Source organism: Gopherus flavomarginatus, chromosome 1, assembly GCF_025201925.1.
Source record: "Gopherus flavomarginatus isolate rGopFla2 chromosome 1, rGopFla2.mat.asm, whole genome shotgun sequence".
NCBI classification, from domain to species: domain Eukaryota; kingdom Metazoa; phylum Chordata; order Testudines; family Testudinidae; genus Gopherus; species Gopherus flavomarginatus.
Genome location: NC_066617.1, coordinates 334,383,248 through 334,399,978, shown reverse-complemented (window position 1 = coordinate 334,399,978; position 16,731 = coordinate 334,383,248). Strand labels below are relative to the sequence as shown.

The 16,731-nt window shown below is 39.6% G+C and overlaps 1 protein-coding gene across 2 annotated transcripts in view; it reads left to right on the top strand.

Annotated features, from left to right (window-relative positions):
- ZC3H12C (zinc finger CCCH-type containing 12C) overlaps nt 1-16,731 on the top strand; it is a 59,086-nt gene that overhangs the window by 15,692 nt on the left and 26,663 nt on the right. The window contains exons 1-3 of one of the 2 annotated variants that reach the window (XM_050927870.1): nt 9,970-10,470; nt 11,122-11,256; nt 13,977-14,162. The exons of the other annotated variant lie outside the window; for it this stretch is intronic. Of the exons in view, the coding sequence (XP_050783827.1) occupies nt 14,136-14,162 (27 nt within the window). The 5' untranslated portion in view covers nt 9,970-10,470; nt 11,122-11,256; nt 13,977-14,135. Of the gene's footprint in view, nt 1-9,969; nt 10,471-11,121; nt 11,257-13,976; nt 14,163-16,731 lie in introns of those variants that run through there. 2 annotated transcript variants of the gene reach the window in all.

The following is a 16,731-nucleotide window of genomic DNA, read 5'->3' as shown; positions in this document are numbered from 1 at the left end:
AAAGCAAGAAAAAAACAGTAAAAATTATCTTTGTAAATTAAAATGGAATAGGTGCAGGGTCTTTCAGCTATAGACACTGGGAATACCCTCCCAGCCTAAGTACACAAGTACAAATTAAAATCTTTTCAGCAAAATACCAATTTGAACTCCTTTCAGCCAAATACGCATTTGCAAATAAAGAAAACAAACATAAGCCTAACTCGCTTTATCTACCTAGTACTCACTATTCCGAACTTATAAGAGCCTGTATTGGAGAGATTGGAGAGAAACCTGGTTGCACATCTGGTCCCTCTGAGCCCCCAGAGTGAACAACAACCAAAAACTAACAGCACACACAAAAACTTCCCTCCCTCAGGATTTGAAAGTATCCTGTCCTTTGATTGGTCCTCTGGTCAGGTAACAGCCAGGCTCACAGATCTTGTTAATCCTTTACAGGCAAAAGAGATATGAAATACTTCTGTTCTATTAACTCTTACTTATCTGTTTATGACACAGGGCAATAACAAGGTGACTCAGTCCTGGATACCCCCAGAGCCATCACAGCTGCCCAACAGAATGTCTGCCATGGCAAATGCTGGCTTCATTCTTAATATACATCCCAGATATTTTCATCTTTTCTGGATATCTTTAGAAATGAGGGGTTGTAGAACTCTGACAATTCTTGGCATTTGCTGCAAATTATTCCATTTAATATGTAGTATTTTCCTGCGGCATTTGCTTTTTGAAGGCAGTCATACATGCTTAAGTATACTTTTGGATTTTCAGCTTTCAAATTCATATATTAAGATGGAAATAAAATGTGAGTTAAAATGTGTAGTTTTGTCTTCAAATTGGTCATTTAAATTTTTTTACAAATCTTGTTTAAACTGGTGAATGCAGCTGCCACCTTGCCAATTCATGACATCGTATCTTTCTGGAGATCTCTATTGGCTTGTACATTACCACCAGTGTACTCACTCCTTGTAATGTTTGAGTTTGGGAGCTATTGGGATTCTCATTAGATTTGTTTTTTTCATAACTCATTATTAATCCTGCCTTTTTTGCTATGCTGAACTGTCTTTTGGTCTTTGTTTTCTCGTTAGTTTAGATGTCATTTAGAAATCAGCAAAATCTATCTCTTCCAGTGTACTATTGTGGAACCAAGTGAAGTCTGTGTTGTATTGTTCTACACGTTTTCACATAGTGAAATCAATTACATTGCCAAACAGGAGCGGTGAGAGAGTGCATCCTTGTTTGACACGAATGGCTCTAATAAATGATTCACTCAAGTCTATATAACTCTGCAAGCTGCACCTTGATATAAAGCCTTGATGATGTTAATTATTTTTACTGGCAAAACTTCGAGATGTTCCAGAATGAATTGTGATGCAGACTGTCAAATGCTTTCTTAACATTTTCTTACCACAGAGTGCTTACTTAGGGATGACTAGGCAGGTATTTTAGGCCCTGATACTGCTGGCAGCTCTGTGTGGACGGGCCATTTACTTTGATGGGTCCGCACATGGGCATTGCATTGCTTCTACAATGAGCAGCTTGCATGGTTAGGGCCTTAGTCAGCAAACATCCAAGAAAAGGTAGAGCTATATTTATACCCACAAAATATAGTGGGAATAAATGCTATTATGTTAACATTTTTAATTTTTGTCCTCATTAATACAAATATTATATCATGCCATCAACAACAGTGCAACTGTTTGGATGTCTTAGTCTGTGTGCACTGCAATTAAAAACCCATGGCTAGTCCATGCTAACTGATTCGGGCTCCTGAGGCTCAGATTACAGGTATGCTTAATTGCAGTGTAGACTTCCAGCCTCGGACTGCAGCCTGAGCTCTGGGACCCTCCCACCTCATTGGGTCCTAGAACCTGAACTCAAGTCCAGGCCTGACAGTCTATGTTACAGTTAAATTACCCCTTAGCCTAGGCCCCATGAGCTTGCGTCAGCTAGCACAGGCCAGCAGTTGGTGTTTTAATTGCAGATATACCCATAGATCACAAAGATTTAGTGTGCTTTAACAAGATTTGTAAAAAAATGGTCTCTTGATATTTGAGGACTCTTTCATACAGAGAGGCTACAGTGATACATATCCATATCTTACCAAGTTATATGGATGTATAAAAATGGATGAGTCTCCTCTCCAAAGCCAAAATATTCCTTGCCACTTTGTTTTAATTCAAGCTATGGTTATTTTAGATTGTTAGAGTCCTTTAATATTTTTACCACAAATAAGAGAAGCAGGGCCGCCCAGATGGAGGGGCAAGTGGGGCTCCGCAGGGGCCCCCAGGAGAATGGCTGAGGCTCCCGCACCAGCCCGCCCCGCCTCCGCTCCTCTCCCGGACCCACAGCACATTCAGGAGCTTCGCTCCACAGCGGCAGCGTAGCTCCGCCCCGCTCAGAGCCTCATGGTAAGGGGTCGGGGCTGCGAGCTCCATGCCAAGCGGAAGGAACTCAGACCCCGCTGGAGCTCGCAGCCTCGCCCACTTACCATGCAGCTCTGAGTAGGGCGGAGCTCAGGGGCCCTGCCGGAGCCACGCTGCAGCTGTGGAGCGAAGCTCCTGGATGTGCTCCCGGTGAGGGGGAGGCTAAGGGACAGGGAGACCTGGGGATAGGGAGGGGGCTGGGGCCAGGGGAGTTGATTAAGGGCCAGGAAGTCCCAGTGACAGTCAGGGCACATGGAGGGGGCAGAGGTTGTGGGGGGACAGGGAATGGGGTCTGTCATGACTCAGCGGGGAGGTGAATAGGGGTCGGGGCAGTCAGGGGACAGGGAGCAGGTTTGGGGTCCCAGGGTGGTGGTGGGGGTCTCTGGGGGCTGCTGAGGGGACAAAGAGCAGGATGGGTTGGGGATTCTGAGGGGGGCAGTCGGGGGGCAGGAAGTGGGTGGGGGTTGGATAGAGGGCAGGGCCAGGCTGTTTGGGAGGCACAGCCTTCCTTTCCCTAAAGCTCATTCAGCAGTTTGACGCTTGCAGAGCCAAGCTGTTAGCTTTTCCATTAGGGCTACCTTCCCTTTCACTTCTCAAATGCCAAATTATAGTCTATATTTAATTTTAGTGCCATAGGGAGATTCATGTCAGGGTAGGGTTGCTTCATTTAAAATTAGCCACTAGGGGAGGGATCACATGAGAAAAGCAATATCCTTCTCAACCCTACCAAGGGAGATCCCCTCCCCTGCATTCCCTGAGGCTTCAAAGGGGTTAATTCAGTGGTTCTCAAACTTTTATACTGGTGACCCTTTTCAAATAGCAAATCTCTGAGTGCAACCCCCCCCTTATAAATTAAAAACACTTTTTTAATATATTTAACACTATTATAAATGCTGGAGGCAAAGGATGTTTTGAAGTGGAGGCTGCCAGCTCGCGACCCCCAGTAATAACCTCGTGACCCCCTGTTTGAGAACCCCTGGGTTAATTTAATTTTAGCACTCTGTGTCCATTCACATGCATGTACTATTTTGAGCATGTCAGTTTTCACAACATAGCTCATCCCAAATTCTGGAACAAGCTCAAATGCTCAGTTCGTGGAGTATGTACATAAGCTATACTAAAGACAAACCCACAGTAACCGTCTCCAGTTTGTGAGGGACCCCATGGAGCCAACCTCCATGCATCTATCTGTTTCCTAGAGACTAAGTCCATTAATGGCTGTTAGCCAGGATGGGTAAGGAATGGTGTCTCTAGCCTCTGTTTGTCAGAGGGTGGAGAGGCATGGCAGAAGAGAGATCATTTGATCATTTCCTGTTAGGTTTATTTCCTCTGGGGCACTTGGCATTGGCCATTGTTGGTAGACAGGATACTGAGCTGGATGGACCTTTGGTTTGACCCAGTATGCCTGCTCTTATGTTCTAACCTAAATGAACCTGAAGTTATGGAAACAGATACGACTCAAGGAAGCCAGCAGAGTATCAGAAACCTGGAAAAATCTCTGACTGGATAGGCTCAGGTGTTTGGTCACAAGCTGAGGTAGTTCAAAAGTTTTGGATTTTTTTTAAGCAGAATTTTTTTATTGTTTCTTTAAACAATCAAACGCAGCAAATATTTGGCCACACACTTCTGAAACCCCAAACCGTAATCAGGTTTTGGCAGACTAATTTCAGCTTTTCAATTAAAAAAACCACAACAAATTTTGAAGGAAAGCAGACATTGTCCGTGATTTTTTTCTGCTTTTTAAAATCCCTAGTTTTCGATCCAGAAAAAGTTTTGACGGAAAATATTTGTCCAACCCTTTTAATGAGCTTTAGTACCTTTTAGCACTAGCTGATGCTGAGAATCAGTGATACCTTGTAAAGAAGTTTTCTCAAAACTGGGTTTGTGCTGAGAGGCAGAAGATTTATTTTTCCCAGGGCTGCCCGTGGGTGCGAAGTACATGGGGCAATTTGTGCCAGGCCCCGCAGGGGCCCCATGAGAATATAGTATTGTATAGTATTGCAATTTTTTTTATGGAAGGGGCCCCCGAAATTGCTTTGCCCCAGGCCTCCTGAATCCTCTGGGCAACCCTGAAGAGAAGTGGCTCTGAATTTAGAATAAGCAACTAAGACTATTTAGAAGAAATTTTGAAGAGAGACTGAATAGCAAAGAGAGGGTAAATTGAGTGCTCCCATTGCCTGTGACTCTTGCTGCCTTATTGAGGCATTTTGCATTAGCCACTGCAAGAATCAGAATATTAGAACAGGTGGTTCTGGTATTTCAGTTCTTATAAGAATTGTTCTTTCTTACAGAATAGCTTGGAAATTACAATTTCACTTCCTCCTTGCCTAGGGAAAACTATTGCTCATCTTTTTCATAAAAGTGTGTAGTTATCTTGATTGGCAGGGACCTTTCCGCTATTTAGTTCATCCCACAGCATAGTTGTAGGATTCATTTTGTAGTGCAGATCTGCATGTGGATTTAGTCTATATACAGGTTTGCTCAGTTTTGAAGGTGGTGCTTTAAGGTGCTGTATTTTGAATGTTTTGCACCTGTTAAGATATTAATTAGTGATCAACAAACACTGAGAAGATTGCCAACTCCTAATTTTAGGAATAAAAGGTTCTTTTCTGGAGCTCCCAAGTGCAACATTAAATATATGGATATTTTTGTAATGCAATAATAGTCAGAATTGTCTGAAGTGTGAATGCTAAAATCAAAATCTTTCTACTTGTCACTATGTATATAATGATATGTGCTTAACTTGTCTTCTAAAATACAATTTTGTTTCTGCAAGAATATATTTTTGTGGATTATAGTGGCCTTTGTACGAGGTTGTGCAACAAGGAAACATGTTGGGATAAATCACATTGTTTCTAGTATTTTGCTGCAGCAGTACTTTTAGCAAGTTGAAATTACTGGAGGACTGTGACTTTTTAATTAATATAATTTTGTTTTAAGTAAGCTTTTGTTTTCAGCATGTTTTGAAATAACAAGAGTTTGCTAGAACTTGAGGTTTGTGCTGGACATTTTCTATAGTAGTGATATCCTGATAACTTTGCCTTACCTCCATTTGGCCATTCTGTTTAAGTTTCCCAGCTGCTCCAGCTCTCCCTCTGAGGCCATGTCTACATCTAAAATTTTGCAGCGCTGGTTGTTACAGCTGTATTAGTACAGCTGTATAGGGCCAGCGCTGCAGAGTGGCCACACTTACAGCAACCAGCGCTGCAAGTGGTGTTAGATGTGGCCACACTGCAGCGCTGTTGGGTGGCTTCAAGGGGGGTTCGGGGAACGCGAGAGCAAACCGGGAAAGGAGACCAGCTTCGCCGGGGTTTGCTCTCGCGTTCCCCGAACAAGCAGGTCTCCTTCCCTGCGGTTTGCAGGGTGGTTCGGGGAACGCGAGAGCAAACCGCGGCGAAGCTGGTCTCCTTTCCCGGTTTGCTCTCGCGTTCCCCGAACCACCCTGCAAACCGCAGGGAAGACCTGCTTGCTCGGGGTTCGGGGAACGAGAGAGCAAACCGGGAAAGGAGACCAGCTTCGCCGCGGTTTGCTCTCGCGTTCCCGGAACCACCCTGCAAACCGCAGGGAAGACCTGCTTGCTCGGGGTTCGGGGAACGAGAGAGCAAACCGAGGAAGGAGACCAGCTTCGCTGCGGTTTGCTCTCGCGTTCCCCGAACCACCCTGCAAACCGCAGGGAAGACCTGCTTGCTCGGGGTTCGGGGAACGAGAGCAAACCGGGAAAGGAGACCAGCTTCGCCGCGGTTTGCTCTCGCGTTCCCGGAACCACCCTGCAAACCGCAGGGAAGACCTGCTTGCTCGGGGTTCGGGGAACGCGAGAGCAAACCGAGGAAGGAGACCAGCTTCGCTGCGGTTTGCTCTCGCGTTCCCCGAACCACCCTGCAAACCGCAGGGAAGACCTGCTTGCTCGGGGTTCGGGGAACGAGAGAGCAAACCGGGAAAGGAGACCAGCTTCGCCGCGGTTTGCTCTCGCGTTCCCGGAACCACCCAGCAAACCTCAGGGAAGGAGACCTGCTTGCTCGGGGTTCGGGGAACGCGAGAGCAAGACGGGGAAGGAGACCAGCTTGATTACCAGAGGCTTCCTCAGGTATGCTGGGATACCTGCTTATTCCACGGAGGTCAAGAAAAGCGCTGGTAAGTGTCTATACTTGATTACCAGCGCTGGATCACCAGCGCTGGATCCTCTACACCCGAGACAAAACGGGAGTACGGCCAGCGCTGCAAACAGGGAGTTGCAGCGCTGGTGGTGCCCTGCAGATGTGTACACCTCCTAAGTTGCAGCGCTGTAACTCCCTCACCAGCGCTGCAACTTTCTGATGTAGACAAGCCCTGAGTCTTTCACCTCTTCCCATGCAGTTCCTCCTCCTTCTCCTGGTTGCATTTCCTCCAGGACTCTAGTATTCTCCCCCGTCTTTTTGTGTGCAACCCTGAAATCTCCTTTCATCCTGATGTCCTCCAAAGTTAGTCAGGGCTAGTTTTCTGTAACCATCTTATGTTCTTTGCATGGTAGTCTATTTAATGTTCTAATAAAATAGTGCTAGGAACTTAATGATGAGCTTTGATACAATTTCTGGTCTCTCTAAAGAGCAGGAAAATAGAACCATTAGCCTCTCCAAGATGGGTAAGAGGCTAGAAGTCGGAGGACCCACTATGCATTCTGCATTTCAATGACCAGCTATAATCTTAATTTTCTGTATTGTATTTTAAATATAGCAGTGGGAAATGGCTAGACTGGTCATTTTGCTGGATCTGAAGGTTTTAGCTGCAGAAGTAGAGCTTTCTTTGTTCATATGCTGTGTGTATTTCTAGTAATGCCATTATAGCCTGTCACAGATGTGACAGAGATCCTCATTGTTTCCTGCTAAGGTTTCTTTGTTGCCCTCGTTGTTCCCAGTAGGAAATCTAGTGTACTTGTTAAAACCCTAATATTAATGTTCTTCTGTCAGCATGAGCGTGATTTGATAAAATGGTTCTGACGTCTCTTAAATCTTGAGCATTTCCAATTTATTTTAAGGAAGTGTTGAGAAAATTATTCAGGTGAGAAAACTATTGAAACTGGTTTGAACAATTGACTAATGTTTTTACATAATGTACAATTGCATTAAATTGCATTTAAATTTAATGTAATTACATATTTTAAAGTAGTTTACACTGGCTTACTTAAAATATAACCTCCTGACCTATTTGATATCTTAAACACCTAATTTGATCTTGGTCTTTGTCAAAGTTGCACTACACCATTTTCCAATAATGCTCGCAGGGAGATGAACCACAGGTAACTTAAAGTAGCTTTCTTTGTTTCAAAAAGGCATGGGATCTGGAAACGGGGTTTTTAAACAAGAAAATAGTGAAGGGGTGACTTGTACCAAATGGTAACCTAATATTTAAAATAACATTAAAGTCAGGTCATCCACCTGCACTAATGTGCATTTGTGTTATAGAACAATAAATATGCTACCTGTATTATACTACCAAAGTTCTCCTCAGTTCATCGTTTCTGTGCTTTGACTACATCATATGTCCCTTTTGCCAAAATAAGCATTTCTGTCACCAGGTACAAAGTGTCCATCTCAACTCTGACAGTACTGCTTGCATTTAAGGTCAGTGCCTATCACTAGGTAAACCAGACTGGCTCCTTATTTCTCCTACAGATGTTTTAATATGCTTAACATTATCCAATACCAGCAACTGAGGTAGTCTAAATACCACAGCAGGGACTGATTAGCTTTTTCAGATCACTGCCTTTATTTGCTATTTGCAAAGAAGCTTAATCCAGTGCTGGAGACCAGGCTTCCTGCTGTGCACTTGGGTAGCTTTCTCTCATTCTTTGTGTTCACAGTGGCAAAAATTAGTGAGAAGACTTCTGCCTCAGAATTAAAAACTTCAAAATAGTAACGACAGTAGCTGTTCTTGTGGGTGTATAATGGACAGTGTAAAGAGATTGTATTTTGTTGGATTTTTGATTTGTAGTTATCTAAATTCATCTGCTGCTGTCTCCAGAAGGTTTAGGTGCAGAAATGCGTGCAGCATTGGATTTTGCACTTGATAATATTTGCTTTATATCGGTAAATCTGGACATCTGATAAACTTTTGTCTTACAGCATGATGATGGGTGGATTCATTTGTTTTCCTGAAACGTTTTAAAATTCAAAGACAATTTGGAAAATGCCTGAAATTAACAATCCAAATAATAAACTATTTTGTATTCTGGGCACCCTCTAAAGCACAGCAAATGGTCTCAAATAGATTTCCTCAGCCTGTGAGAATAGACAAACAGATGCTTCAGCTTGATTTTCAGTATTGCGTATCTGCTCATTGAATGGAACTGAAAGTCATTTAATATACTTGTGCCTCAGCCTTGTTTCATCTGAACTGAGCTTTCCTATGTAAAGTGACTAAAAACAAAGGGCCATGATTTGAAAGTCCGAGCTTTCTTACCAAACACCAGAACTAGACATTGGGCTGTTCATAGGATCCAATTATTTGGGAGGGAAGAAGGGAACAAGTGGGTATTCTGGTGCCCATGCCCCCTGGATGTAGCTTTAAAACAAACAAAAAAAAAAAAGAGGTGACCCAGGTGCTAGTTAGACCCAGAGAAAATATTGGATTTTAGGAGTTTAAAAGAAGTATAATTGGGCTGCAGTATCAGTATTTACAGTGATTTACAGTTCATATAAAGTATGAAGACTTTCCAGTCTCCTACTGTTCCATTGCGTAACATTGGATAGCTTTGTACATATTTTGGCCTTTCTGACAATAACTTGAGGCCCCTTGAAGTTCGGGGTGGGGGGCGGGGAGAGTGAATGTCCCCTTTGCCTCCCTGGTAGCACATGACTGTTGTCATGTTGCTCAATATAGTAAATTGCAGGTCTTTTATTAATAAAAAAAATTGTTTGGACATTTTCTTTTAGCTTAGACACATACTGTCTCCACAAGAAAGAAAAATTTTAAAACTTGCTTACCTAGTGACTTAACTTCCAAAATATTTATTTAGATTGTCTATACAAACTGCAGGAAACCAGGGAGATTTCTTCAAGTGTAAATCTGTAATATAAGTTTTTCTTCTTACAAAAGCATGAACATTGATGACTGCAACAAGTAAATTTATTGTTGAAGTGGTGCTAGCACAGCTCCTCTTTCCTTTATATAAGTTTATTAATGTTTACTAATGTCCATTAGTAAGAAAAATCCCATATTTTATGCTTAAAATTGATATTTTTGCAGTTTAATAATTTATCAAAACATTTTCCATTGAAACTGAAATACTCTAAACGTATTTTGGTTTTAGTTGTGTATAAGCACAAGTTCATCAGGCTTATTGGTACATATATAAAAGTAAAGTTTCAGAAAATTTTAGAGAGTGCTTTTGAATGTATTTATGTATAATATTGGCTCCTTAACAGACCTCCTGTTGCACTGCATTGATAAGGATTTATTTTATTTAAAAAAGAAAATACACACAATCACTGCTGTGATATTTCCTTATTTTTAATTTTCCCAGCAAAAGCTACAAAGTTTTTGTAATAGACTTGGCTATATCCTTTAGGTTTTGTTTTTTATAGAAACTTTTACTACTTAAAATAATTCCTTTCTTTGTTGCATGTATTAGAAACAATGAGGAAAAGCTGAAGTCTGCCCAAGCCAGGTGTTTCTTCTTGGCAGCCTGCTCCCTAATGACTCTGGCGCTCATACAGCAGCTGCCTGCTAGTCGTCTTTGTATGGTCTATTGTTGCTGCACACTCCTCGTTAATACACATGCTGCCTGGGGCAGACCCTGAGAATGACATCAACTTGCTTATCTTAGAAACCTACAAACCTGATGCAGGGTTGGGAGGTTGCCTTGCATCTGCCTGGCCAACTAATTGTGAATTCTCTGGCCTATGATTGGCTGTTGTTCCACTCAGTAATAGGTTAAGCAAAGACATTGCCATTCCATCTGTTCAACCATTCATTGTTCTGCTTGCTTGCCTGGAAGTCTGAAGCTGAAATCGTGTTAAGGAGTTGCTTCTGGAACTGCTACAAGAAACCAATGTCTCTGTGTTTTCCAGTTAACGTAAGTATTTGGACTACTCTCTGCAGGGATTGAAAAGTTTCACCATTCTAACACTTCAGTACATCTTACTGCGTTCTGAACAAAATAAATAGCCATATACATCACAAAATCTCCAAATTTTGGGGGCATCTTAAAAAAAAAAAAAGAGAGCGAATTTACATCTGAAAAATAATTGCATGAAAGGGTGATCTTTAACATGGTACGTTCTGGAAGGAACTTGTAGGGGCATCAGTAATGTATTGCTGGGGGGTGGAAATGGCCGTCAGAACTCTTCAGAGGAACTAGATTTTCTGCATCCTTTGGGTGACTTCGACTTAAATTTCAATGTTTTATCCTTTTGTAAATATGCTATAGTTGATACAGTTTTTTCCTTTGGAAAAAACTATTTTATCGAATTGCCCATTTTACTAAATTATGGTGAAATTTGAAAAGTTAGCTGAGATTAGGAGGAACATCACTTGGGGACAATATCTGAACTTAAAGGGATGGATTTAGGTCAGGATATAACATTAATTCTTTGGGGCTACACTCAGGTGGTAACATGATCTAATCAAAGCCTCTGTGATTTCAAAGTCATTCTTACATTTATAAAATTAGCCAACACGTTATTGTGCAGTTTTTAATCTATTTTGTTTTCTATTTTGGGTTCAGATATTAGGTTGAAGAACACATACAATGTACACTCCATGAACCAGTGTTCCAAGAATCCTCTAAAGAAAAAACACTACAAAGACCTTCATATACCAGTTGGGAGGGAAAGAGGACACACAAAAGGGTTAAAAAGAGGTTTGCATTTCTACCACATGCCCTATTGTGTGAACATATGCATAAGTCTATTGAAAGTTTTCAGAAGATGGGCAGGCCACCAGTTGCTGGTCTCCTGCAGTTCCAGTAGACATCTGTTGCCCCAGAGCATTAACCAATCTGTTCAATGGGACATCCTTCCTTTGTTAGATAGTGATGCAGACAACAGTACTCCCTTGAAATACAATGGTAATTAAACATACAGAAACTACTGCAGGAGGTATTTGTTACATATTCATTATTTTATTTGCATTGTTGCAATATCTTTGTCTTTTGGGAAGCTAGGACATTTGTTTCTATATTGGTAGTCTGATATTCTGTATGACAAACATTTTATATATTATTTTTAACAAGCTGTGGTCTAAATATTTACTGCTTGCTGTTTAGAATATCTAGGAATAATTTAAGTATCCTTGTGTAAAAAACCAAACTCTTTCACTGTTGTAGGATTTGTCTTTAAAAACGTGGAAGCTCTTTTAAGAACACATTCAATTGCTATTATAAAATTTTTGTTATGACACTCTGTTTCACTTATTGCTTTTTGCACCATGTAAAGTTTGCATTAAACTATTATGAATTTCAGCAGTAATTGGACAGCTTTCGTAATATTAAAAGTTTAGATCTGTTTCCACCTGATGTCTTGAACAGTAGAAATGTCTAATTCAAAATAAATTAATGCTGGTAGTTAGTGGAAAATAGTTTTGCTACTGAATTTGAAGAACAGTAGAAGGAAAAAGGATGCAATTCTGTAACATAATGGCATTGTATTCCTCCACAGTGGTAAATGTAAACCCCTTACTTAACAAGTGTGTTTGATGATAAATGGGCACAGTATTTGATGATGATAGTAATCCTATAATAATGGAGCCTGTTTAAATATGAAGCCACATTTGGTTTTATAGCTTTGAAGGGGGAGGGTTATGATTTGCAGGCATTTTGGTGTAAAGAATATAAGTACGTATGCATTCATAAATTAAGAACCCCTCCTTTTCTGTGTAATGATTGGATTGTTGTTTATCACACAAAATAGCCAATAGAGATTATCTATTTTATATTTAAATTTTTTATAAATTCAAAAATTATTGCTTAGTAGTTGTATTGAAAGCATAAGAACTAAGTACAATGATTTAATTATTAGGTTTATTTCTTTGGCCACTCATTTGTGTAGGTACTTTTTTATTATTATATCTATATATAAAATAAAAATAAAAAGTGTATCAACACACACACATATATATATATCTATATCTCAAAATAGTTCATAGCAAGTATTTTCATCTCAATTACATGGTATCTATAAAGTTATACTGGGAACATGGTTTATAAGAAAAGAGTTTTATTGAAAACTTTTACATTTTTATGTTACTCCTTGAACAAATTCATTCTCTTTATTTCTCGTGGGCTTCATTATGCTGTCAACAGGTGCATTAACATTTGGCTGAAAGAAGCAAAAATAATTTAGGTTAGTTTGCTCAGGTAGAGTGACTGCCATTTCTCTCTTCACTATCTAATAAACTCTATTAGGATTGAATTATGTTATCTAATTTTCATCATTCTAATCAATGAATATTGTATAGGACATTGTGTTGGGAGCTCCCAAGCCTAACATTCTAAGGAGGTGCTGCAGCAGATTATTTGCTGCCTATCACAGATGTTGTAGAATTTGTCTGAACATACACAGAACTTGCATGCAGTCTGACAGCAGGAATAGTATGCTGCTTATGCAACGCTTAAAGGTAGTATTTCAGAATCCTTATGCTTTGTGGTTGTAGTGGATTTTTATATTAAAACATTAGTCAAAATAACAATAGTATGCTTAAGTCAATTAAATACTCTGTGTGGGCTTTGAAAGCTGCAACTGCTGTAGTATCTCTTTGCAGAAGAGAAGGTTACTCACCCAGTGCCGTAACTGAGGTTCTTTGAGATATGTGTCATTCTGAAAGAATATTATGTTTATTATGTTTATAGTTACCATAAAACTTTAATGAGAAACAATAGCCACAATAAAACTTTAATGAGAAACAATTAGAATATGACATCAGGAAATAACAATACATTAATCTTAACTAATCTAAATGTATGTTAAGATAGGTTTATCCTGCTCTGATAGTGTCCAAAAAAAAAGTACTACTTTTAGTTCAGTGCTAAAATGGCATTTCACAGTACATGGATTTGGGCAGTGACCCATTATCTTGGTGTATTTTATTAGGGCAATACATGATCTGACCCAACTTTTCAGTCCAGCTTAAAAATGTTGCCCATTAAATATACTTCCTCCAGTCAGAGCAGATTGTGGGGTTTATGGAACAATGATGTCGGAGCGTCCAGATTGGTTTGGCAGCTGCATTGTTCTCAGAGGGTAAACCAGACGTACTTAAGTCCCAGTCTTTTTCATAGGCTTTTGTTCATACCAAATTATTCTTTCACTGTGCTAGCATTCATGATGGCATGTTAAAGGAGTGCATCCTAGCAACTAAAGGCTGGTTGCTAGGCAGCCTAGCTTCCAATAGGTTTTTCTTGTTTAAGATACTTTTTGGTGGCAGTTCTATGAAGGCCACAGTGTGGGTTTTTAACTGTATCCTTTTATTGAGATACTGTTGTGATTTGTTACTGGCACTAGGCTATCCAGTGTATTACAGTAGTTAATAAATCACCAAGTGTAAAGGTTCACTTCCTAAATTCCCTTTGTATTTAATCTGCAGTACTGCTTGAACTCATAAAGATCCCTATAAAGAAAATGAACATTGACTGATATACTGCAAGAGACAGCATCACAATCACTCTGCCTTTTAACTAAATCAGGTCTATACAGAAGAATGTATTCTACTTTTAACTTCTATCAGTCTAAACTAGATTGAAAAATGCTCTTTGCTTTCAAACCAAAAATGGTAAGTTATCAAGTAGGACAATCTAGTTAATACAGCTATTTACTGAAAATCTGTACTGCTGTGGAGATGTCCTGACAATGCTTTTAAAAACTTTTTTTATTAAATCATGGTTGGCATTTTCACTTCTCTCACATTTGTCTCGAGAACTCTTCATGAGTTGTCATTTTTATTCTGTATACTTTTTTTTTTTTCCCCAGCAAATGAAATAAAACTCCGCAAATGACTCAGTACTCTTAAATACATGCAATTTATTTATTGGGTTGGGAGGTTATTTATTCAAACAGAAGAAATTTTGTATCTTGGGTAAATTTAAACTATGAATAATTGTTAATAGAATGGAGACAATGGAGTTGTGTTTAATACAATGAAATCACATTGAGAAAAATCAGTCTGTTTTGTGGCCACGCTATATATGACATTCAAGCACTGCCTTTTATGTGTGTATCTTGCTTAATTTTTTCCTGCATGAACTAGAAGAGCTGTTGTTTGTTTTCTGTTTCATCCTTATCTAATTCATGTTACTGTTTTAATGTTAGTCCTGCAATATGAGCAATTTAGCCCACTTTTAACAATGAGAGAGAAGCAGACATTTTACTTTTTCATAACAGAAACAGTTCTGCTTTATGCCAGAATTCTCTTTCAGGAGAACAAAAAGTAAAGGAAGTAATAAGTTCCTTTTAAATAGATTATGGAGATAACTTTTATGAGGCAATAGATATTTGAAATATTGTTAATCTACAACAATGTGAACTCCTCCATTAAACTTGGGTGGGTGGGGCTTTTATAAGGCACAGAAAACCACAATCCACTTTATTCCATATCTCCTATATACTTTCCATCTCTGCATTTAGGACCTGATCCAGAAAAGTACTTATGCACATGCCTAAGCTTAAGCATGTAACAGCCACTATATTGAAATTAGTATTTAAGTGCTTTGCTGGATTGCTCTCATTTACTTCAGTAGACTTTGAATCGGCCCATAGTTCTAAGCCTTGCTTTGTTTTAGTCAGAAGTGCTACTTTGAGAATATTCGAAGTGTTTCTTGATTTGCCTGGACTTTATAAAGGAATTTAGGAATGTGTAGTGATGTTTACCTGACTGAATGAATACTCTGTTTCAGGATTCATTGGACTATGTTTATTCTATCATTAACCCATTTTCTGTAAGGTGGCTTCTTAAGCATATTTCCCTAATTAGTGAAATATAAAGGGGAACAAAGGGGACCCAAGGAACTATAGATTAGTCAGCCTAATTTTGATATCTGTAAAGTTACACATTATTAAACAATCAATTTATAAGCACTTAGAGGATATTAAGTTTATAAGTAATAGCCAATATGGATTTGTCAAGAACAAATCATGCCAAACCAACCTAATGTCCTTGTTTGACAGGGTTACTGGCCAAGTGCATAGAAAGCAAGCTATAAACAACATATATCTTTATTTTTAGTAAGCCTTTTAACACAGTTCCACATGATAGTCTTATAAGCAAACTAGGGAAAGTGGTCTAGATGAAATTATGATAGGGTGAATACAATACTGGTTATTAAACTGTATTTAAAGAGTAATTATCAATTGTTTGCTGTCAGACCGGGGCGGGGCAGAGGGAGGAGGAATATATCTAGTGGGATTCCACAGTGGTCTATCCTGGGTCTGATACAATTCGGTATTTTCATTAATGACTTGGTGGTGGAGTGGAGAGTATAATTATAAAATTTGCAGATGACACCAAGATGGGAGTGTTGCTAACATGTTGGAGAACAGGGTTAGAATTCAAAATGACCTTGACAAATTGGAGAATTTGTCTGAAATCAGCATGTTGACATTCAGTAAAGACAAATGCAAAGTACTACACTTAGGAAGGAAAAATCAAATGCACAATTATAAAATGGGGTATAACTCAATACTGTAATACTTCAGAAGAAGATCAAGGGGTTATAGTGGATCACAAATTGAATATGAGCCAATAGTGTGAAGCAGTTGCGAAAAAAGGAAATGTCATTCTGGTGTGTATTAACAGGAGTGTTGTACGTAAGACACCGGTGGTATTATCCCACTCTACTCGGCATGGTGAGGTCTCAGCTGGAGTTCTATGTCCAGTTCTGGGCACCACAATTGAAGAAAGATGTGGATACATTGCAGTGAATCTAGAGGAGAGCAACAAAAATTATAAAAGGCTTAAAAAGCAACATATGAGGAGAGGTTAAAAAAACTGCGTATGTTTTAGTCTTGAGAAAAGAAGACTGAGGGCGGACCTGATAAGTCATCAAAGATGTTAAGAAGTGTTATAAAGAGGAGGGTGGTCAGTTGTTCCCCATGTCCACTGAAGGTAGGACAAGTAGGAACGAGCTTAAGCTTCAGCAAAGGAGATTTGTTTTATATTAAGAAAACCTTTCTAACTATAAGGGAAGTTAAATTCTGGACTAGGCTTCCAAGGGAGATGATGGAATCCCTGCCATTGGAGGCTTTTAAGAACAGGTTAGACAAACACATGTCAAGGATGGTGTAGATGTACTTGGTCCTGCCCTGGTGAAGGAAGCTAGACTAGATGACCTGAGGTCCCTTCCGAC